The sequence below is a fragment of the Stigmatopora nigra genome, chromosome 8 (assembly GCF_051989575.1).
Source record: "Stigmatopora nigra isolate UIUO_SnigA chromosome 8, RoL_Snig_1.1, whole genome shotgun sequence".
Classification (NCBI taxonomy): domain Eukaryota; kingdom Metazoa; phylum Chordata; class Actinopteri; order Syngnathiformes; family Syngnathidae; genus Stigmatopora; species Stigmatopora nigra.
In genome coordinates, this window is record NC_135515.1 from 10,547,878 (window position 1) to 10,574,000 (window position 26,123).

Here is a 26,123-nt window from a genome sequence, read left to right on the forward strand (position 1 = left end):
GAAAATGGTATGCTTTTTTTGTTGCTTAAATATTTTAGATATTTCAATGAAAAACATCTTTTTTTAGCTAAACGGTAGGCAACAACCTATCTAATAATTAATTTCCCGTTTATATCCATTTCAACTCAATTAAGTTTAACCAATTGACACGTGCATCCAGATCGATGTTTTTTTTTTAATTTCCAGCTTTCAATTTTTAAGATTAAATTCATGTTGGTTGGATAAAACTACAGTTTTAAATAGAAAATAAGCATTATGAGGTTGTTGTTGTTTATATTGCAAAGACAAAATCATGTATATTAGATTTACCATGCCAAATATTCCCTCAATTACATTGTTGTTCATTTATTAAATAAATTATTATGACCTTTTTGAAAATTAGGACATGGTTTTACAGATTTTTTACAAGTAGGACAGCCTTGGTGGAAATTATAATCTGCACTCACAGTATTTGTACGCTAAGTGGCGCTAAAGATACAAATATTTTGACCCAGTTATAAATATCATCTTGGAAAACGTTCTCCTAACTTTATTCTATATTTACCAGTCATATTTTGCACAATGTGTTAAATATCACGACATAATGTCAACATGACACAAAGACTCATTAATACCTATGAATGAGATTGTATTAAATCTCAATGGGAGTTTAAAACATGCTACTATGTGAGTCAATGAAAGAAAAGAGAATTTATACTGTACTCACTGTAGAGAAAGACACTGGAATTTTGGACACCCAGTCGGTTTGAGGCCACACAAGTATATTTCCCATAATCCTCTTCCGCAACGTTTTGAATCATGAGAATGGTACTAGTGCCAAGAACTTGGATATTGAGGTCATTGTCATTGGACAGCCTGCAGGCACAAAACACATTTAAAAGACATGATTAAAAAATATTACAGAGATATACTTATATCTTTTTCCTTTACTCGGCACCTTTATCATGCTGATATTTTCTTTTAAAACAAGCGTGATTTTACACTGGTGCTCATATTATACCACACTACCAAGCTTTTTACACTTTAATTGTCAACTTTGTAATGCGATTTAAGTCTTGAGGAATCGATACAATTTGACAGGTCAATCAGTAGAATGTACTTAATACTAATGAGTAAACTTCTCTCTCAGATGCACTCCACCGAATAACACTTCCCAATTAATGTGTCCCATACTTCCAGGTTCTTGCACTGATTAAGTCCTTAGAGGAGGTTCATTTGAGGTGCATCCTCTTAATTCTGTTCAAGTGTGGCTACTATGGGTTGGGGTGCCAGAAGTTTATGCTGACACACTTAATTACGCATTACCATAAATTAAATTTAAAAAAAAAGCAAAGGAATCGAGGCAAGGATTGGTCCATCGGGGCACCTTGAAAGTGGGGTGTGATGACGAGTGCAATGTGAATGAGAAAGTATGAGAATGAAGACGCAACATTCTCAGTGTGCTTTTCAGGCTCCCGCTTCTAGTTTTAATTTTATGATGAAATAGCATCATAAAAAATGCAAAACAGCAGCCATACTGAGACCTACACACAATAGCATCAATGCAGAGAGTTGAAAGCTAGATTCACCACTGATTAGAGATCAACATTTGAAATGTGTTGCAGCCAAATGTGTAGTTTATGTTATAACACAGAAACAGACTCAAGAGTAAAAACCTTTAAATCAACAGAAATATAAACTGCATTTATTCTGGAAATAACTACTTGCTAATTCATTTCAAGAGAAATGCAGAAAAGGGTGGGTTCTTGTCTTTTACATTTTGTTAGTCATATTTCCAGACTCCTCTTCCAAGAATCACAAACTATTAATATGTGCAGAACACCGGAAAATGTATTGTGTATTGATTGTTTCAATTTATTTTGATCGAGTGTGTTATGTTTAATGAATTTGTGGTATCAACAGTAAAACTGAGTAGATTGTGCCGACCATGACTAGTTGGTCGACAACCTATGCCAAACAGAACTAATCCTCCAAACAAAATGTTGGATTTTATCTGTATTTATTAAAGCTTTTTTTTCTCCTCTAACATGCTAGCAAGAAACACTTTCCAAGTGACAATGCAGACAGTATTGAAGTTGAAATTGGTTGGAAAATAAGTGCTGAAAACATGGTTACAAGGGAAGAAAGAGTTCATTTTGAACCTCTTAGTTACAGGCAAAAACTCTTTTGATCTGGCTTTGCAAATTTGTGTTTTAGGCATCCTTAAAACATGCATTGTTGTCATTATTATGCCAATTTAACCAATGTCCAAAACATATTTTCTAGGATTAAATGGAAACTCTACATTTGTATAACAAGACATTAAAAATATATTTTCTCAGCTACTTCTAATTAAAGCAAAAACTATACTATACCTGTGAAGTTAAAAGAATAGACTGGACTACAAAACCTTCTTTAAAGCATGCGTTAATTGAAGTCTTTATCAAGGACAAAGTGCGCCAACCAAAAGGAAAACTCTTAGAATTAGGCACCAGAAACTTGGAAATACGCCATTGATGTTGGCTGCATTTCTTCCTCAGCTGCTAAATGTTTAAAGAAAACTTCCCAAATTCAACCTCTCTTTCGTAATGAGGGGACAAATCATTCAATCCATTGTTAAAAAGAAATTGAGTCTGAGGGCAACCATAAAAGTGAAGCTGTTATTGTAATGACTAACCTTCTACTACATTGGCTTTCATATCAGAGCAGTAAACTATATCAAGATAAAAATTCACTGATTAATGATATGCCTATAGGGCAATTCTATTATGGCAAATTAATGACAAATATGAGGAAGAAATGCAACATCAGTTGAAAAGTGAAAATACACCATAAAAAGGCAGAAGGCCAAAACCCTTCTGGGTACAAAGCGACTTAGCTCTAGAGGTTGACAACAGCAGATAATGTCTAAAAATTTTAATGGCCATAAATCTTTCTTTCCACCTGTGGGATAGGACAATTACTTTCAGGACTTTATCTGCCATAACATCTGTGACAGTTCCCCCAGCATCCTTGGCGTTGTCTTTTTCAACATTTTAGTGCAGTAGACTGGGTACAGCATCAAGATGAAGGAGGTACATTAAAATGGAGGGAATGTTGGGTTACTTCTAGTGTGTCCCAGTAGTCATTATCTAGTGAAGTCATTACCCTAAAATCGTTGAGATTTGCATTACACTTGAACATCTGCTTTTCTTCACACAATTTGTACTACCACAAAGGAGTCAAGCATTGTCTGTTCTTCAAACAATGATTTAGTCATTTCATTGTCATGTTCAATCATTAGGATAGAACAGTCTTGTAAAATAGCTCTTTCATGATGGCATATATTCCACATTAGATGTACTCCATTAATATCAAAGTACAGTGATTGCTCGACATATGAGTGCCCCGACATACGAGCAATTTGAGATACGAGTAAAATTTCCAGAGAATGTTTATCTTGAGATACGAGACAAGTTTTGATATATGAGCATACAGTGGACACAAGAGGCTGCTCATAACAACATCATGGGGACTGTCTTTCTAGTCGCAACTCCCTCGTGTAATGTCTACTTGAGCACTGGGCGGAGCATTGCATTTTTTTCAGTATTTTTTTTCGTTAGACAGTGCGAATGGCGGAGCTTTGCTACTTCACGGGCAATTTGGCAAGTGGTCGTGCATTATCCTATTGTGAGGACATTTGTGTGCATAATTTCGGAATATTTTGAAGGGATGACGAAAGCAAATAGCCCTCCATAAGTTGCATCTGAAAGTTAGGGTGGAAGTCGGGCAAATCGAGCCTACCCGGGAGAAGAAAGGTATCAAAATGTAAAACTAAATTATAATTAAGTTTAGTGTAAGGTCAGATTAAATTTATGTTTGACTGTCTGCATCGTAATCCAAGTTCATTTAAATTTGTTTATGTTATGTTACGAGCGTGTTGCCATGCAAAAATATGTCCTTCCCTCCAACTTGCTGCAACGGGGTATGTGTGATAAATGTCAGCAATCATTGGTGGTATAATTAAATGTTTGAATTTGTGCGACTTGCATCTTTTAGTCTAATCTATTGGGTCATGGATAATTGACTCTGCTAAGCACATCATCATGAATCAGGATGTAAGATTTAAATTAATTTTACATTGTCATATTGTCACTATAAATGCAAACCTTCCCAGATCGGCAGAAAAGAAGTCAAGTGATTAATGTTGTTGCTTCATCGGCTCTTGATCTGAATCTGTTAGCTTGAAATGTGAGCGTGTTTGCCTCATGCTTGATCAAATCCTCCACGAGTCAAAATAGAAAAAAAGATTGCTGGGTTCATTGAATATTCTGAAATAACCTGAGGTGTAAATGTAAATATAAAGGTTTGTGTTATGTGTTTGCATTTCTTACCTTTTGTCATCCCTGAACCATTCAAATTCTGGGGTGGGGACAGCTGTGGCTTCACACAGAAGTGTGGCTGTGCGACCAAGCTGGGCTTCTGAGCTTTGGCTTCTTTTAATTGTTGGGGGATCTGTAAAATCACTGGATATTGATATCAGTTATATTTGCAATCTCTTTAATGAGTCTAAGGGGGAGTGAGTATCTTACCTATAGGTGACAATGATTATTGTTTGTAAAAGTCATGTCATCGGATGAGTCACAGATAAGTTCATAGCAATCATTTGAATTTTATTGACTGGACTGTGGGGAGATGTAAAATGTTGATGCGGACCTGACACTCTTTTGTTACATTCTGAGAGTCTCAACTCTTTCCTTAATTTTTTCTACTCTACATTATATGAAATGGGATAAAATGAAAATACTGCTCAATATTTCCAATGATCCTTCTGTTGCAGTTTTTAATTACTTACAATTCACAATCACATTGACGTATTTGACATCAGGTGTGGCAACGTCATTGCTAGCCTTGCATTCATAGCGACCTGCTTGCGTTCGCATAATACCCATGATGTCCAGGTATTCCTCTCCATCTAATGGCTCGGCTGCAAACAAAGAGTATAAGAAGCAAAAATGAATGAGAAAAATTCAATAACATTTTACTACTTTAAACCACACTTTGAGAAGAACAGAATATATGTTAATACCAACAGAAAATCTTGATTCAATCACAATCTGTGCTGATTTTATTTTTGGTACAAACACCAAAAATCTAAAAAAAATATCTAGTAGAGAGTTTACCCATTCAAACAAGTCAATCTATGTTGAATAATTTTGTATACGCTTTTGAATCAGCAATATACAATAACAACTGGAGGAAGTCATCTAAAGGACATAAAAAAGTTTTCAATTACTATGAATAAAATATTTTTCATTCATCACAATTGATTATATCGGGTTCTGAAAATGATTCCATTTTTTGTGTCACCCAGTATATATGTGTCTGATCTATCTAATTAAGTATAATGAAGCTAAGCTGAGGACTCAAAGGAAGTGTTTCCGAGTACTATAGTTTTGTGTGTACTGATGTTTGGTATGTTTTGTGCATTCCACAGAGCCAACATGACATGTCAAGCAACTGTTCAATTGGGTGTTTTTAATTTGTAGACAAAAATCAAGGGAATATTTTTTTTTCTTTCTGTTCACTGAGTTCTGATGATTTCAACTGAATTGAGCTGCTAAGAGCTACTTTCAAGTAGATGCTCATCACTCATATTGCTGCATTACTTGGACTTAATTATCTTGATGTGGGAAAAAGCTGACTCACTTAAATAATTTGAGGCAAGGATGTATCACATTTCCTCAAGTTGGGGTAAAACCTGGGGCGGTCCTGTGGGGCAAGTGGTTAGTGTGTTGGCCTCACAGCTCCGGGGTAACTGGGTTCGAATCCAGGTCTTCCGGCACCTGAGTGGGTTTGCTCCGGGTACTCCGGTTTCCTCCCACATTCCAAAAACATGCATGGTAGGCTGATTGGACACTCAAAATCGCCCATGGTTCTCTGTCTTAATGTGTCCTGCAATTGGCTGTCCACTGATTCAGGTCCAGAGCCAGCTGGGATAGGCTCCAGCACCCCCCACGGCCCTAATGAAGCGGTTCAGAATATTAGATGAGACAAATGTTTACTTTTTTCTCTCTCTTTTTTGTTCAGAATTATTTGCCCAACAAAGTAATTTTTCAAAACACTTTAGAGCAAACTAAAGTTGTCTTTTGAAAAAAAAAACGTATACAAAGAATGAAGTACAAGAAGAAAATACCAAGAAATAGCTAAACCAACATAAATAAACCTTCTTGCTCACATGCAGTTGGCTATGGACCAAATGTATTTCTGAGTAACCTCAGTCGAAGCAGCTGCCATGTGTGAATTGAACGGAGATAAAACCTCCCAGACAGCTCGCCTCAAGTACCAATTTTATGAGTAATGATCAGTTGTCATGTCATAGTTGTCTTTCCTCTCATTGTCCATGTCTGCTTGAACTTAGATCTTACTGTTATTCATTCATCATCGCAGTGGTGATGTTGTCTATCCCGACAAGCTACGAGCAATCTATTATAATTAGTTTATAATCTTAACATGGGCCGTTTTACAAAGATTACAAGTGGCAGAAAGCCAAGGGTCCATGGGGATATGCCAAGTGAAAAGGAGATTTAGAGTCCTAGAAGAATTATACTTCTTAATGGCTGATAGATACTAATAGCATTTTGTCGGTGTGCATGATCGGTAGACAAGATGGAGGGTCAAATGAACGAAGAGTCCACAGTTCATGTGCTCACCCGACCAAATCAATAGATGTCATCATAGTGGGGAAGGGGTAGGTGGAAGAAATGTGAAGACAAAACAGCAATGTTAAATTGGCTGGGTTATATCATCTGAATATCCTAATGCATCTTTCATCAGCAAGATTTTTACCATGGTGAGAAATGTTACATTTTTTTTCAAATGTTAATTTATGTAAAACAGCTGATTTAAATAGGATGTGAAGAAAGACTTTAATCCACCTTGACTATGAGACTGCGTTTGTGCATGTTTATGTTGTTTATATGTATCTGCATGAAAAGAACATATATTCCCTCGGGAACTTCCATTCAGTATGTAGATACAGTATATGTATGCATTCATTATCTTATTATCTCTCTCTACATAAACCACTTTTATGGAGTCAATGTAAATGCTTTATGTTTTGTCTTCTTGGATAAACTGTTGCAGTTGTGTCTTTTCGAGGGCCCTTGTTACTTTAGTTTGATCAGTAATATGATCAGTATCCATCCCACCCTTCTACTTCATCTCTTGTCAACGCGATATTGCGAAATATTTTCTAATGACGGCCAACCTCAAACCTACTTTTGGGAACTGAGTTTGTTATTGACATAACAGTTCTGATCGAAACCAGATGCAAATCTGCTAACCACTCCAGAATTTCAAGAGTTTATCCAGAAATGCAACCCTTGTGAGGGTAAGCAGTTCAGAAAACGAATGAAGGAGTATTTTTTTGAACATTTTAATGTTAGCGGTTTGTTAACTGTGGTTTGTTTGTGAAGTGCTTTTAGGAGCTTTCAGTGATTATGGGCTATAGAAAAAAAATCCTTGACATTTTCTAAGAATAAGTGGGCTGTTTCTATTTTGGAGATGGCAACATCATCTTTTTCTGGGTATCAACCCAAATGTATAATGACAATAAAAGCATTCAATTCAACCAAATTCAAATGAAAAAAATCAGTATGTTAGTTGAATGGAGATAAAAGCCTAAACATTAGGTTGCTTGATTCTTACTTTATTACCAATGAAAGACTCATAATGTTTTAATTGTCTGCAAGCCAAGCTTTCTTGGTGTTACTATATTATTTATGCATGACCTCATCTTAATTTGACTCTGTTGGATGAGAAGAATAGACCACCAGGTGACCTTTTGTCTCACCCAAGCTCTTTAACCATATCGCCCTACAGCCAGCCACAGCAAGGATTTTCATGACTCCAGGCTTGAGAAAATGCTTAGAGACTGCAATAGAAAGTGCTGAGATTGTGTATACTCATGACTAATAGTGAGCCTCACTGAGAAGCCAGAAAAAGTAATAAATAAACATATTGTACAGAATAAAAGCCCTGCTGTGCTTATTATGTTCAATGTGTGACAGCGCAAACCAACTGCCTATTGTGCTCATTGTACATTTTTTATTAGAATGTCTATTGATGATCTCCGGTCTGGTAAGAGCTCTCTATCATGCAAGTCCTGACACCATAGAAAAAATCAAATATTTCTTAAACTCAAGATTTGCCCTTATTAATTTTACGTACAGAGCTGTGAATGTGTTATATATATATTGGTAACTAGAACAGGTCCTATGCGATTCAGGGTTTGGGAAGAACATTTGTGCTTAGCAGCCAAGTTATAGGGTTTGGAACAGGCAGGGAACATGATGAAAGCAGGTTAGATCAACTGCATTTAATCAAGGAGCAATCTGAATGCAGCCAACGTCTTGAGATATGCAAAACGTTGCTACCTAAAGTCTACTAACGCAAATGCAGCCAAAAGTGTAGTGGCAGACAGAAACATGATAAAGAGAGTCTCTTTGAATGATTTCTCTACAAGTTACCAGCATGTACACAGAAGCTATTTTACTGGGTACAAATCTTCTTGTCTACACTGTAGTTTATATGACTAGAGATGAATAATTGATGCTTTTTTGTTGTTTTTCAATAATTATGAGTATGTCTGAACTAGCAAAACTGTACTTAAGGACCCTAAAACACTGTTATCTTGTCTTTCCTCCATTCCGAAAGATACAATCTTTATTCAGCTGTTCCAAATGTATAATGATGCAAGTCACTTTCAGTAGCGACTAATTTTCCAGACAATTGGTTCAAGGATAACAGATGAGTAAAAGCTCAAAGTAAGTGTTCACGGGAACTACAATACCAGGATCTGGCAGGCCTTGAGCCCGTAAAAATACACACAAAAGTGGCATGGCCTTGCTGTAGCACAATATTTCTATTCTATAGAGACATATTACTTTGTATTTTTCATAACTAAACACACATGTAGCAGAGCTTTAATACACCAGCACAATTGATTAATGAAAGAAAAATTCTTTAACATCAATAAATAAGCCAAATGACTATATAACTATGCGTGAAACTTAGTTACTTTCTATAGTGTAGTTTACAGTATTCTAGTTATATATGATTAAAAGATATTATAATCAACTTGATTAGACATTCAAAATAAGACTTGGAATAATAAGTGATGAAGTAATTTACTTTACCTGAGGGACTGAGGAGCCGCCAGGTAATTAGTGGTTCCGGTCTGCCACTGGCTAAGCAGCTGAGTGTAACATTGCTGCCTTCATTCACAGTCATGTCTTCTGACATCTTGTAAATGTTGGCTGGAACTGCAAAGGCAAATACAGATACAGATGGACGGATGAATAGATGAATAGATGAAGAGGAGAGAAATACATTCGGTTTTAAAAATCGTCCACCGAGCCGGTGAAGGAGTGGTTAGCGTGTTGGCCCCACGGTTCTGTGGTCGAGAGTTCAATCCCAGGTGGGTTCTCAGTGTGTGGAGTTTGCATATTCTCCCCTGGTTTGCGTGGGTTTTCTCCGGGTATTCCGGTTTCCTCCCACATCTTGGAAACACGCAGGACGGGCTGGTTGGCCCCACGGTTCTGTGGTCTTGAGTTCAATCCCAGGTGGGTTCTCAGTGTATGGAGTTTGCATGTTCTTCGCGGGTTTGCGTGGGTTTTCTCCAGGTACTCCGGTTTCCTCCCACATCCCGGAAACATGCAGGATGGGCTGGTTTAACACTCTAGATTGCCCCTAGGTATGAGTGTGAGTTTGATTGGTTGACTGTCTCCCTATGCCCTGCGATTGGCTGGCGACCGAATCAGCGTGGACTGACCTGGATTTGAATCCAGAACTTTAAAGCCGACATGTTAACCGCCCAACCCCCACATAAACATTTAGTAATGTATTATTGTTTCCCCATAACACACAAATACATTGTGTTCATTCTTTAAAGAACCATGAACAAAATAATAGCTGTTTCTATGAACAAGCTCATTAAAGCAACTTGTGTTTCGGCAGTTCTCTATTGACAAAGATAGTCCAGTGAAGCCAAGTTGTGTTTGAATTCCCCAGCTCGTTAGCTGACATAGTTTAGCTGGGAAAACAAAGCTCAAAGCACAAGCTTAAACAACAGAAATGTGGTTTGTGAGAGCTTCCCTCACTATCACACAATGAATTTAGGAGCGCTTTCCATAGTAGCATCATCATATCGACCTTTATTTGAGCATTGGAGAAGTACAGAAAAAATCATGTGTTCAGCAACATGATCAATATTAGAAGTTACATGAAGTCAAATTAAATGAGAGGTTAGATGAAAACAAACCTGTTAGGAAAGTTTATTACTCCCCGAGTGATCAAGAGGAAAAAATATTTTTTGAACACTCCAATAATCTGAATAAAAAAAAAAAAACTGAAAATAAATGTAAAATATCTCTTTACAAGCTTAGCAGTTTTTATTTTATTTTGGCCTAGCAAATCATAGAGCTTTTAGGTTTTTATTATTATTTTTTTGGGAGATTAGAGGTTTGCAGGTTGGTCTCACAGTTCTGAGATAGAGGGTTCAATTTCAAATTGGAGATTAATGTGTGTAGTGTAGTAGGACTGTAATCACTCACAGTTCTGAGATAGAGGGTTCAATCTCAAATTGGAGATTAATGTGTGTACTGTAGTAGGACTGTAATCACTTGGCTTTCATGGGTTTTGTTTGGGTACTTTTGTTTCCTCCCACATCTCAAAAACATCCAATCTAGGTTGGTTGAACACTCTTAATTGCCCCTATGAGTGTGAGCGTGAAAGTTGTCCGTGTCCTCGTGCCTTATGATTCGCTAGCAACCAATTCAGTGCATCCACCGTCTGGTGCCCATAGTTGGCTTTAAGGAAAATGAATAATTTAAAACAGTATTTTAACCGTAAAAATATGAGTGCAATGCATTAGAAGTAGGAAATGACCCCCAGAGAATCCAGGTCTAAGACAAAGAAAAACAGGGCACAACCTTCTATTTTAATAAACTGAATGAGATGCATAAAAGCAGAGTTGGAATTTTAAATGATATTCAATGCTTACGGTTTTGACATCCAAACCGGCAACAAACTGAATTGACCTTTGCTGTTTTATTTCACACACCTATATGTTGCAGAAGCTGCAGGTGAGGTCAGGCTTAACTCTGCCTCTCTATGTGACTAATAAAGATTTATAAAGGTTGAGGAACCCCATGGCCAAGGGGAGTCCATCCACCAGACAGGCGGAAGGATAAAAAATGCAGTCAAAAGAAACTGTTAAGTTTACACAAAGACCATGGCGATGAAAACACATAGCAGTCATCTGTACCAGAGATTAAACCAACATTAAGCCAGCTTGTAATGATAACTGCTTTCTTGGATAGGTTTAAGATATGGCTGGAGAGGATGACCTGCAGTGATCGTCATTACTTGTGTTGTCATGTGTCAATAGAATGGTCCCATTTAAATGCATGAGAAACACTTTTAGGGGGTATAAAGAAGATTCAAGGGGATTGAAGTTTTATTTTCCAGCAATTCGATCTATCCCCGTGGAGGAAAAAAGGGGTATTGTGAATTGCTGCTTTCATTAAAACTCTAGAGTTTTATTATGTGGGGTCAAAGACAAGAGAACAATCCGTGTGGAACTTCTTCCCAGAGGACTCATAAATACAGTTGCACTTGCCAGTTACTACACCATTATCGTCATTTTAATTACAAACCAAGCAAGTGCTTACTTTTCAAGCGAGCCTTAATACATATGTTATTGCATTATGGATGCCTTGTAATGCTTTATTGGTAAAAAAAAAATCTATTTTAATTGTAAAAATGCAACCCAAAATTAAACAACATGAAAATTTTAGTGCCGAGCTGAATTGCATTAAATACATTTGGGCCAAAATATAAACAAAGACTATAAGAAACAAGAACGGCAATTAAATAATTATCTTATAATGGAAAAACAACCATTCATTGTCCTTACTGCTTCTCTTCACAAGGGTCGCGGGGGTTGCTGGAGCATACTAAAACCGCAGGGGACAGGGAACTAATTTATTTAAAAAAAACAACAACAAAAAACAACTGAATTGGTGGCCAGCCAATGAGCAGGCATGACTAGACCGACAACCATTCACACTCATACCTAGGGGCAATTTGGAGTCTCCAACCAGGCTACCAAGCATGTTTTTGGAATGGGGGAGGAAACTGGAGTACTCAGAGAAAGCCCACACAGGCCACGGAGAACATCCAAACTCCACACTGGTGGAGTGACCAGGATTCGAACCCAAGAACCTAGACCTGTAAGGCCGACGAGCAAACCAATCTCCACCGGGTCGCCGCAAATATTCCAAAATAACAATTTTAAAAATCACATAGTGTCCCTGAGGCCCCATCCCATATAACAATTTATATGGGGAGGGAAACGAGCACACTGTGACATTTGATCTATTGGTGCAATAATGGACATACGGCAACATGGAAAGATTGAAATTTCATCACTTAGTTATTTGATCCAAACAAGACGGAAAACCAAAGTCTCACAAAGAAGAAATGTGATGAAATGTGTTCACATCAGTCACATTAAATATATGGTAATCCACATTAAGACGATTAAAGATGAAATGGGAACGAGAACTGGATGAACCGATACCAGAGGAGAAATGCTACAACGTGGCAATCTCACATTTTTTTGCTGATGCCGGTACAATTAAATGGAACCAGATCATACATATATAATTGGAAAATTAAGTAATACACAAAATGTTTTTAGGGTTTACTCAGTTCCATGTGGCCTGTTGGGATAGGCAATGCCCAAATGTTGTTTGGTATCATACCTAGGCCTCCTTTTAAGATACTGTAGAAAGGGGAGACATTTATATCGTCCAGATTCACTGAGAGGAAGACCATAACCCAGAGCTGGCTAAGGACTGAAGTGCGCTATATGGGTGTCAAATGTGGTTAAAATACTCGGCATAAAATGGTTCATATATAAAGAGAAGATAAAAGAATGTTTGTTCTGGAAAAAATTTGAGGAAGGAGCATTTTCAGGAAAAAAATGTGCACAATAATGTCTGCAATAACAAAAAAAAAAACCAAGACTAATACTCCATAGAATCAGTTTGAGGGATTGAAAGAGCACAGGAAGTAAAACATTAGGATCATTATGGCCAATGATGGGCAAGAGGGAATTGGCTGCAAAAGCTTTACTTGAACAGGTATGATTATTCCAGGAGGATTTGGAAAAGGTCACTTTACTTCCCGGACAGACTGCTGAGTAGAGAATAAAAACACACACTTGTGCACAAAAAGCAACCAACTAACCTGCATCATGCTGAGTGGAACATTAGAGAGTTCTTTTGATGATTAGTTACATAAATGCCATGATGGGGTAAAATTCTGAAGAACATAATGTCTTTTTCGGAAACTTCAGGATCAAAATTACACAGGTTGCATGAGACTCAAATAAAAATATACTTATAACCTTTGAACAGATTGGTTACACATTTTTTTTTAATGTCAACGGGTCCAATAGCAAAGCGAGTTTGGAGCGCAATTTATGTATCTAATAATCCAAGCGGTTTAGTCAAACAGGGTAAGAACAGAAAACAATAAAAAAATGAAATGACCTCACTGCATTATACGCTACGGTACAATGGTATCCAATGGATTTGCAAGGATTGATGGAGAAAGATTTTTTCAAGCCAATTTAACAATGAATGACAGCAAAATGTATTTTCAAATTCAACTTAATGATGAGGTTCTTTAAAAGACTAAATCGTAAAAAATAACTTTAAAAATAGGCTGATCTGTCTAAATTATATCCAATGTGCTTTATAATGCATTTTGTTCAGTATTAAAGATCAGCCAGCCTACCACCTCGATTTTATGGTTTCAAATCATCTAAAATGTAGTTAATTTTTTTAGAAAGTCAATTAGGACAAACTTCAATGCAAAGGAATTTAACATATAATATTCACAATAACTGAGTGTTGTGTCTTGTGACCAGAAAAAACAACAATACACACACACATTCTCACACTTACACAATACCACACAATACTACCCATCTGAATAGCTTGTCATATATTTCATAAAAATCTAATTAGATTGGTCTGACTACAGGCGGTGACATCAGGATTCATGATGCATAGTGACCCTTGGTGCTTTCTTGTTTGAGCAACTCAGTTCACAACTTCATCTTTGCAATGCAAATTTACTGGCTGATCATTTGTTTTACAATTATTTCACCATGCCTGCAAGTAGTATATTTTCTGCTTTGATTGTCTGTCCCTCTACAAAGACAAGGCCAAGGAGAGAGTCATTTCATGAAAAACAGAATACCCGACAACCCCCAACCAGTTTGGGCAAACTCACACAATCCAACATCTTAAAAATGTAAACTCCAACAAAGTACTGTCTGTATCCCATTTATTTCCTTTTTAATTTCAATGAAATATAACTTACCCTGTACTATGAGGAAGATCAATGAAGGTTTTGATTGCTTTTTTGTCTGTATGGAGCAGGTGTACGATCCTTCATCATAAACATCCACCTACACATGAACGCAGAATGTTAGCCTTATATATGTTTATATACACATTGCCACAATGTACACTACGGCCGCCTGATGGTGTAGGGCAGGGGTAGCGAACCTATGGCTCGGGAGCCATATGTGGCTCCTTTGATGAGTGCTAAACTGTGAGGTAAAAATATGGAAATTGTTGATAAGAGAGCTGAGTCCCGAACGTACCAATAGAATAGAGTGTTGACACGACATCTAACGCATTTTTAATCACAATATTTTTTCATTCAACCTTTCTATATGCATACTCTCATTTGTACTCATTGATTAGGAATAGCATGATAATGTTATGTCCAAAGAATTCAGACTTTTTGTACTTTAAAAGAGGTGAAATGACTGAAGAATTCACATATTTCAGGTATTTTTACTTTTAAATTCTTCATATGGGTCTCAATGAAAAACATTGGACAACACGGAAGATGACTGTACACTACTTATTTTTGATTGTGTGATTAAATTGGTTTACTCTGACTCAACTGCAACACTGTTTCGATTAAACTGCAGAAAATGACAGCCATTCGTTCTAATAATGACACTGCCACCGAGTGGGAAACAATCCCACGCTGCCCGCACTGAAGTGAAGGCGAATGAACCACTGCACTGATACTCCCTGTAACTGAACTCATATTTGTCAGGACAGGGGAATATCAGCCAGAATTATATCTTTTGTTGCCAATATCGCTGGAATCTTCAGATGTTCAGAACAAATGGAAAACAGTGCATGAGTTATCTTTCTTTATTAAAGATACTCAAGTTATAAACGGGCTGCCAATTGAATAAGTGGTTCGCCCGTCGCCCTTACAGTTCTGAGACCTTCTTTTGTCCCCATTGTTAGCTGGGATAGACTCCAGCATCCCCCACAACTCTTGTGAAGATGGAAAATGACTGAATGAATAGATACACAGGTACCGTACATTCAAATGAACAAATAGTTCAGTATTTTGGTAGCTCCATCTTAATATTAAGACTATGCAGGCTTATCGATAGGATTAACATTAAAGTACAGTATTTTATACAATATATACAGAGTGATGATCAAATGTAACTCAGATGAGACAAAAAAAAACAGATTTGGGCAATATATTATATCTGAATACTCACGCTGCAAAACAAAAGTGGCACACAATTGTTCAAAAATTTGAAATAATTTGTTTTGTAACGAGGTTAAAATTAAAATACAATATTGAAAGTGTCATATTTGGAGGGTGCATATCTAGCTGAAATAGCGTAGTACCTTCAGGATATTCTTAATATCGAAAATATGTGTTTTATTGGTTTTAAATGTAATATAAAAAGCCATTTCTTAGTCACATGGCGGGTCATTATTACCTTTTGTATGCGTAGACTGTACTCAAGTTGTCCTTTGGTAACCAGATCGACTCTGGGATCCAGAGACCACTTATCCTCACCGGCAAAGATAATGTTTGATCGATTGAGCCAGGCCACCCTCGATGCTTTGTCATCAACATAACACCTGTGGGCACAGCAAGATAACGTGAGGAGAAGGGATAGAAAGAAGAAGCTGAGATGTTTGAGAATTTGTGGGACAGTATATAACAAATTTGATTGAATTATATTTTCAAAAACAAGGCATTGTTACTTAGCAGGGGAAATAACTAAAGAAAATGTGAATTTAGAAGGAAAACAAAGCATAGATTCATAGCTGTATTTTCTATAATTTTACTGAATTCATCATACAAACTCAAACATGGGATACTTTCTTTAGCCAAATATAGAAAGAGCCATCATAATGAGTAACAAAGAAATCTGCACCAGATTGAGACCAAAATTGTATCTTATAATAAAACAGTTTAGGTCAATATTTGCAGAAGCACAGACAGACATAAAATAGAGATGCTCATTGCACAATTTTTTTCTGAAAGTGGCCCTGAAACTAAAACTTTTAGAGACTCTTTCCATGAGGAGGGAGTCCCCCTTTACCTTAATTAGAACATCTTCACGACAAAAGTACGCTTTGAGCGATATGCGATTTGGTGTAAGTCTAACAAAAAGTGTTATTCCTTGCAAATTTAGCTATAATGACTATGACCTATAAGAAGTCACTAATACAGTGTAGGCATGGCTATCGATGATTAGGTACAGAAAAGTAGAGGATAATCCTTGTCAGAGTAGTTGTCACATTCTCCTTTCTGCCAGAAAAACTGTCAAGGTGCGTGCCATCGTGAGTTTGGCTTCACCTGACAGTTTGCAAGAATATTGTTGGACTAGGATGAGGAAAAGAAATCTGAAAATTATTCAGATTTTCTATCTGATAACAAGAATCATAATAAAAAAATACATTTGAATTTATAAAATGTTGAGTACAGCTCGTCCATTCATCTTCTATACCACCCATCCTCAAAAGGGTTGCGGGGGTTGCTGGAGTCTGACCCAGCTGTCTTCAGGTGTAAAGCAGACTACACCCTAGACTGGTCGCCAGTCAGACACAGAGGGACAAACAACCATCCTCACTCCCAATCATACCATCATCAGCGGGAATTGAGCCTACACCTGGCTAAAACGAAGTAAGGCGAGTGAACCTGTAAATCATATTGAGGGGAGTACATCTTGTTCTAATCTTAAAAGATGACACGAATGATGAGGAGATAAGTTTTAACATTTGTCAGAAAATTACCTTATTTTACTTGTACATTTTTTCTGTAAAAATGGACAGGGCACCCAATTGGTTGGTGTGCCTTGGTTATGTTCTAAATTTAAAATTTTGTATGACACCCTGACCGCTTGACTGACTGGTTTCATTTCTTGCTTACACGTTTCTTATTGCGATCAACCCAGTGGACTTTAACTCTAAAAATAGCATCCGCGCTTATTCCAAGCATTATGGTAAATTCATTTAAAACATCCCAGACCAGTGTTCAGGCAGTTGATTTCTGTATGCTCGAAGCAGTTTTAACCCTCAAAATGACTCAATACTCAAAGAAACAACGCAATAGAACTATACAGAGGAAATGTTTAATGTGAATGACAACAAAATGTGGGCGTGAACGCTTGAAAAAGGACTGAAGTCATGGATCGAACACAATATATCAGCGAGAAGAAAACAGTGTTGCAAACAGCTTGGGAGTGATAAACGTTGGATGGCAAACATACTAGTTCCTTAAAGCCTGGCAGGCAACGTCGCATGAGTTACGTGACGATTTGGAATGGATTGTCAATGCCTGGGCCAAATTGCCGGTGAGCCCTTTATTTTCAGCTTTCGTCAAAGCTGGAATCACAATTACGAAACCCCACGACGACAACTCTGACCCTGATAATGAGATGGAATTCAGCATTGTTGGCGCACTTGTCCAGTTGGTCAAACATTGGATACAGAAGATGAGGACTTTGACAGATTTAAAGATGTTGAATGCTTTGACTTGTATTATCGTGAATACGCATTACGCTAATAAAACAATATCAAACTCATTTTTGGTCCTGTTGCCTTTTTTAAAAAGACACCTGCATGCTAATGTGTGTCATACAAGCAGGACCATTGCATTTGAAATTAAGCGCCTTTTCTATGGACTAAAAACAGAAAATACAGCCGCAATTGAGATGGCGCCCTTTCAGGCGGTGCGTGATCATGTAGGTGTGAAAATATGGTATATGAAAAAAAGAAGGCGTTGCTTGTTGGTAACATTACTGATATGCCCTGAATATTTCTGATGGATACTCTGTATTATTGTATTTATTTCCAATTGCAACAGCCGTATGTTAATAGTAAATAAGAATTATCTAAAATGCCTGGACTACAGACTGCTGAGTTGGAATTACATGTTTACAGGAGTGCTGAATTGCATTGATTTATTCTCTGGTCTAGCTAGAGGGGAGGACCAAATAATATAGAGGCCAGGGGCACGGGTAATGATATGAATCAATGTGCTATGACCCACCGAGTGGCCTCACCACTTGGAATCCTCATCAATATCATGCCCAACTCACGTTCTTTTCTTTCTGCTCGTTATGTCTCAGACTTGTCCCTATACATAAATAAATGTTGCATTTTAAGGAAACCAATGATTAATTTGACCTATGGTCTATATAAATACAGCTTTACTATAAAATATATCTTTGTGTATGTGGTGTGTGTGTGTATATATATATATATATATATATATATATATATATATATATATATATATATATATATATATATTTTTTTTTTTTATTTTTTTATAAAGTATTGTATATATTTTTTATGTATACAATCAACACAGGTCTGACGACACAACTTTTAGCCGTCCCGACTTGGAGAAAGCTTAGTAAAAAACTGCAAAAGAGTATTACAATGATGCATTTTTGTTTTTTATTTTATTGAAAATAATCCCATATAGAATTATAATGAATTTGATGCAGTACTAGGGGTTGCTCCCATTCTAATTTGCTATTGAGAAACTTGTTTTCACACTTTCTTACTGCACTAATGAGGGTTTCTACATTTTGGGCTCATGTCCTTATTAATGGGCTTCATCAGGATCTCATTTGATACTGTAGCTACTAGATAAAAAATGGAGTCTAGTTAGCTGATTTAACTGGCAAATTATCTGGGGTGCCAGCGTATCAAGCATGAGACTGATATCGAATCATATGAAAAGGTCACAGTGTTCCTCTGTGATTTTTCTGGGATGGAAACAACTACATTAATCATTTTGATGCTGGGTTGACAGCACTAAGGATGTCATAAACTAATCCCAGTACAGCTGTGGTCATTATTTACATTAATATATACACATTTGGTCATTCATTTTCCAATCTGCCGATCCTCACAAAGCTGTGGTTACTGAGGTGTTGGAGCCAGTCCAATAATGATTAGTAGGCGGGGGACATCCTGAATTGGTTGCCTGCCAATCCTAGGTCACACAGAAGAACAATCGTTTATGCTCACAATCATTTATGGTGTCTATCATGCATGTTTTAGGCTCGGGGACGAAACCAGAATCCTCGGAAAACACCTATGCAGCCATGGGGAGAACATGCAAACTCCACATAGGAAGGTTGGAAACCACAAAAGCGGAACGTGCTAAGCACTTGACCTCATTGCTGCATCTTTATATACGTATAAGTACATAAATGTTTTCAAAGTTTGTGCTATATATAATAGTACAGTAGAGGTGGTTATAATGGTATTAAAATTATTAAAATGTGCATGTGTGACCTGGAGATTTTTTTGTTTATCTAGGCGAAGGTAAATTGTAACAATGAGGTGAACCATGTTGAATAATAGCATGATTTTGTATATTTCTGTTCTGAACAACATTACATAAATCCACCAAGTAGTATTTATAATTTACCACAATGTAATGATCTCAAAAGGGGCTTTTGAAATGCATTCATTTAAGTAGTGTATGTAATTTGAAGTCCGTCAAATGTACATGTAGAATAAAGAACCAAGAGAACAACCACAATAGTAAATATAAATTCGAGAGAAAATGAAGGCAGTCCAACAAATACACACAATCCTTAATTTAAATAATTCGCTTCCATGTTATATCCATCACGCGTGAAATATTACTCACAACCAAGACTGAGCCAGGATAAAATATGAGAGGGTTTATATAGCAATCCACCACTGGGAACCAATATAGGCTATGCGCCAAGGAATTAACTGTGAAGTATATCACATTTGACTTGGGCAAAGTGGTCCAGAAGAGGTATGGTGACATTCCAATCAATGCAACATTCCTCTCCAGGCCAGGCCCAATGCCCCCCTGGCTCGGGCAGCCGCACGGCCAGTCCCCCCCCCCCCCTTAGGGTTCCGCTCCTGGACCTACAGTAAACTAGATATTCCTTCGAAGAAAAGTAAAGATATAGCTTTTATCAAAACAAAACCAAAATAATCCTAAGAAATACAAGTCTAGGCATTCACATGCATCAATCAAAAAACAACTATAACAACACAATTTAATGAGTGAGAATCAGCTTTGCTATACCGATAGCCTATGCAAAATTCAAAAGAACGGTAGAGAAAAACTAAGTATTGTTAGACAAGTGCTAGCACGTCTTGGAAATTTGGAAAACAAATATTTTATAAAAATTGAATGACTAGATGCCCTATGGCTGACTGGTGACCAATCTAGAGCAATTAACTGTAATGCCTAGTCTGCCTTTTACCTGAAGTCAGGTTGGATACGCTCCAGCACCCCCTTCAAACTTTACGAGGATGTGCGTATGGAAGATGAATGAATGAATAGGCCCTCGGGAAGAGGAAAACAGTGCGTACAGAATCTGGCCTTAAATGTTGTCATATGGGAACGTTCTCATCGGCTTAAGGGTATTTAGATCTTGGAAACTTTACAAATACTAACTTTGGCGTGCAAGTATGTTTATGTCTTTACATTACTTGTCCCATTTGATCCTACTTTATATAGAATTGGAGGGTAACTTCTCCAATGTGGCAAAACTGAATGAATATAAATGTCAGATTAAGACAAAAAAATGGAACTGCTTGGAATTTTTGACCCAAATAATATTGAAAATGATAAACAAATATATCTGTGGTTATGAAATATATTCTGTATATTTTTTTTATACGCTGTCCCTTCATTCAACCACAGCTGCATACACTCCTGAGAATATTTTTTCGGCTTGCATAAGGGTTCTCCAGACTTACTGAAGAAAGTTAATAAAGGCTTGTAAAGAAGCTACTGAGTGCCTTATAAATTGTTTATTACTCTAGGATTAAAGAAAACCATCATCATTTAGCCTAGTAAGGCATTTTGACTCAGTCAGCACTTCAATTATTGCAGAAAAAAAGAGTTTGTGATGTTCAAAGTATTTTTTCTTGTAGGAAACCCAAGGCCAATAAAGATAGCTCAACTTTGAAAGCCTTAAAGGATGTAAGAGGACAAAATGAATAAACATAAAAAGATGCAAGTGTATGGCCGCTTGGGAAGGTAACAAAAAAGTGTCTTTTGTTCATTGAACTTTTCAAAAATTCAAAAAAGTAAACATTTCTATTCCAGCATTGCTCACTTGACGGAGTTTTCTAAATATCATATGTAATAGTTTGTATGATGGGACAATCCATTAAAAATATATACAGCATATATTACATAACCTCCAATGTATAGTTTTTATCAATTGTAATATTATTTGGGTTGAAAATGCCTAATAGGTCCATTTTTAGTTTTAGTTTCACATTTATATTCATTCAGTTTAGCCACATTGGAAAGGTTTCCCTCCAATTGTATATGAAATAGGATGAAATGGGACAAGTAATGTAAAAAATATTAACATACTTGCACACCAGTATTAGAAAGACAACACAGCAGAGATGTGGAGGCAACCATGCAATTATCGCTTGGGTATCTATGAGACACGCACATGTTGTTTCTAAGTTTGCAGTGATGGTTATGTTGTCGGTGAACAAGTTCAAATTGGGTTGCTGCTGTCAGTTCCCCGTGTGATGACTCCAGGTCCTTGGCTAATGAACAGCTCTTGGCTTGTGTGAATGGGACGTGAGAGTTCCTAATAAAGCAGAATCCTTGTATACCAAAGAAAAAGCAACTCAAACTGTTCCATTATGGTTTTCTTTTAACAAAGGTATACGGAAAATAATTATAGTAAGAAAGGAGAAATATGAATCTTCTGTCTATTTGTTTGTCAGGCTGTGCAGCCACCAATTTAGAAAATACACAATTAAAAGTGTTGAGCAGCTTTAAAAATGAAAAAAAAAAGTTATAACATGATCTTTGTCTCTAAAAAGAAGAGTTTCAGGCATCCATGAGAGGTGTGTGGGTTCCCAAGGAGTTGCAAAGACAACAATGGGTTGTTTAAATCTAGAATGACTCCTCAACATTGGTAGCAGTAGTTTTCTTATGTTTATTTGTGTGATGTATTTAAAATAATATTTTAAATTCCTACGCCTGGATCAAATGATGCAGATGTCAACAAAGTGCAGACAATTCCTTAAAATGTGCCTCAGGATAGAAAGGCTTAACATTTTTAAAACTTCACTGCTTTACACAGTTTTTAAACAATCATCGTCGGTGCTTCTCTTGCTCCGTTGAGTCTGTCAATTTCTATTTCTATTTGTGAACACTCTAGATTGCCCTGAGGTATGGGTGTGAGAGTGAATGGTTGTCCGTCTTCTTGTACTGTATAATTGGCTGGTCAACAATTCAGGGTGTCCCCCGCCTCGCGCCTGTAATTGGTTGGGATAGGCTCCAGCACCCAACGTGACCCTTGTGAGCATAAGCAGTACAGGAAATAAATGAAAGAATACTCTCTGCTGTCTTCATGATCACTTCTTCAAATTGGTAACCCCTTCAGGCAATGTAATATTAAAGAAGCAGCATGCATCTCTCCCTCATCTCACTTCTAGTTCTTATGTCCCAACTAAAGAGGGAATCGGATGATGATGGTTGTATTGTATGTGGTGGTGTGTGGTTTGTGTGATTAGATTGGATAACTTTATTCATCCCATATTTGGGAAATTTAATTTTCACAGTAGCAAGAGGGTATGTATATACAGTGGGCCCTCGCTACTTGGCGGTTCGACCACCGCGGATTCAGAGCTTTGCGTTTTTTTTTACTTTTTTTGTCCTCATAATTAATACTAAATGTGCCATTCTTGTAATTCATGCGCTGTGATGTTGCTGTCAAACAATTATGTAAAGTGGCAAAATCTGATGGATTGCAGTTATTGGTATTCTGGATTTTCTAGTATGGTTCAGTTGCCAATTTCAATTGAACCAAATTGAAACTCTGTGTGTTGATCAACATTTTGAGTATTTGTCAAAATTAAGAGTAGTTTATGTAATAATGTACTTCATGTAATCCCATAGACTAGGGATTCGTTATCCGGGACAAAGACTACCAGAGACAGTGGATTTATGTATAATAAAAAAATTAACATAAAATAAAAACTGGAGACAGATTTACCCCCCCTGAAAAAAGAATATTTTTTTGGGGGACAATTTACTCTGAATATACAACAAAATGCATCTGAAAAGGGCTTGTCATAAGTCGGATAATCCTTACTAATGTGTGTTCAAATAATTCTGATTATTGTTGACAAGCTTTTTCCTCTATCCTTGGTTGGATTATCTTTTACATGTCAGTCAACCCACTCAAAATTATCCTTCAATGTGATTACGAATGTTAATGGCCATTTGTATATGCGTGTATGCTAAGCCATCAAATTCAGAATATACCCCTTCTCCTGTATAGACTTATCTGAGATCTACCTTGTTCGAGGGGATGTGTACAAAACAAAAATGATTGAATGTCAAACTGTAAGAAAAAACGTTGTATAGAGCTAATGAAGGGAATTAGGCAGTGACTTTACATAAATGGTTTTATCTAAACTTACAGATGCGTCTACATACTAAAGGTTACGAAATGCTTTCATATGCAAATTACTGTTCCAATCTAAAAGAACAAGATCCACATAAAAAATCCCTCCCAAAATGTCATTACACATCCTTTATCTGTTCCTTTACTTTTAAATTGTCACAGCAGCATTACGCCCGGCTTGACAGTTTATCTTTGAGAATTTTTGTCAGATTAGTAAATGATCATGTGTTAAAATTTAAAAAACTGTGTGACGAAACTAAACAACAAAAACAACCATTTCATTCTGAGTCCAGAATCTCCAATAGGGCCCCATCTGAGGAATTTGCACATGAACTTTGACCAACTAACTTGGAGTGAAACAACCAGTCAAGACATGGGGGATAAAAGGAAGAGGGACTGAAAGGGAAAGAAAAAGGAGAAGAAAAAAAGTAGTGCTGCACTACAAACATCATAAAGGATGGCGACACGTGAATGGTACACACGGGGGGTGGGCTGCAACACTAGCTGGAATCTAATCAGTCCCAGACAAAATCATTTTAACATCAATTACACTTACAAAATCATTAATTAATTCATTTTCTAGAGCACCTTATCCTCCCTATGGTTGCTGGGGGGTGCTGGAGCCTATACGAGCTGTCTCCGGGCCAAAGGCGGGGGACACCCTGAATTGGTGGCCAGCTGATCGCAGGGCACATGGAGACGGACAACCATGCACACTCACACCCATACCTAGGGGCAATTTAGAGTGTCCAATCAACCTACCATGCATGTTTTTGAAAATCCATGGAGGCCTGGGGAGAAGCTGCAAACTCCCCAAAGGTAAACTGACCTGAATTTGAACCCGGGACCCCAGAGCGGTGAGGCTGACGTGCCAACCACTCAAGCTTCTGGAGTGCTACACTCACAAAATAACTAAGTAAAAAATAAATTTAAAAAAACTTAACTGCAAAATAATGTCATTTTAGAAGAACGATGAAAACTATGCATGTTCACAAAATTACAATATTAAAAACTGGCAAATATTCTATAAAATGAACAAAAAATACTAACAAAAGGTCGAACCCTCGGCACCAGAAATGTGAGTGCTAACCACTGGTCCGCCTTCCTTCTATGTGCTCAATCTACTCAAATTACAGCTAAAAAAACAATAGCTAAATAAACAAACGGTATTCTTGTTGGCGCAATTTTCTGTACAAGACATATCAACCATTTCCCTGATAGAACGATTGCATATCTTTCTAAAACCCTTGCCATCACAGCGATGAAACGATACGGATGTCTACTAGACCTCGGGGGGGATAAAACAATAATGATAGTTATTGGCAAATAATTGTTGTCAACAACAATAATAATAAAATATGTCGATAAAAAATGGATTAGTTTAAACTGCAATTACACCACGCGATGACCACAAAGAACGAAGGCACTGATGCGACATGAACGCCTGTTCCAGACCAAGATTCAGGAGAAGAGGACGATGGTAAGGAAAAGCTGGTCTTAGCTTTATTAACAATAGAGAGGCTAACATGGAGCATAAACGCAAAAACACTAAAACATTGCCAAAATGAGTGATTATGAGATGCAGGATCACAACGAGCCGACCCACTAAAACAGCCATGATTTTTTATATTCATCTTAACATACCTGAGTACAAATAGCAGCCTTACTGAAAAGTTCCTTAAATGAATTCAGCCCATCCCCATTTGAGGACAGGCTGCAATATATTTCTTACTTAAACTCAACAAGTTTCCCCATGCTATACAAATGTTCTTTAAATGCTGCAAACATCTACAACTTGTCAATTTGTGTTAAAATAGGTTACATTTATCCAACCATTTAATTATTTTTTTAGTAAATTGCCATATGGGTGGTAATATTTACAGTTTGTTTTTCTGAGGCTGAAAATAGAGAACAGTCACTTTATCTCTGCCATTGCTTGAAATCCCACTTACACAACTTATGTCTACTTAAACACAAGGACATTCAGAAGCAAGTCCTCTTTCAACAAAGATGTTGAGGGAGTTTCAAAACAACCTTTAATCCACCAACCTGTTATGTTTTTGCTTTTATTTTTACAAAGAGAAAATAAGTGACAAAACAGATCCACTTTTGCTTGTAAAATTCCCTTAGAAATATGGGCAAATACAGGGCTATTCACTTCTCCAATAGTATTGGGCTAAACCTCTGTTTCATGTCCTAAATACATTGCTGTGCTTATCTAAATAAACAGCTCTGGTCTGCTGAAGCACTTCCATCCCAGACATGTGTACTCATCAACATGCTGCCAAGT

The 26,123-nt window shown here is 37.0% G+C and overlaps 1 protein-coding gene across 4 annotated transcripts in view; it reads right to left on the reverse strand.

Annotated features, from left to right (window-relative positions):
* Window positions 1-26,123, reverse strand: part of lsamp (limbic system associated membrane protein) — a 77,762-nt gene that overhangs the window by 7,786 nt on the left and 43,853 nt on the right. For all 4 annotated transcript variants that reach the window (XM_077722287.1, XM_077722285.1, XM_077722284.1 and 1 more), the window contains 6 exons: window positions 15,866-16,010; window positions 14,419-14,506; window positions 9,159-9,284; window positions 4,814-4,945; window positions 4,353-4,473; window positions 707-855 (listed from right to left, as the gene is read on the reverse strand). In XM_077722287.1, the coding sequence (XP_077578413.1) occupies window positions 707-855; window positions 4,353-4,473; window positions 4,814-4,945; window positions 9,159-9,284; window positions 14,419-14,506; window positions 15,866-16,010 (761 nt within the window). The remainder of the gene's footprint in view (window positions 1-706; window positions 856-4,352; window positions 4,474-4,813; window positions 4,946-9,158; window positions 9,285-14,418; window positions 14,507-15,865; window positions 16,011-26,123) is intronic.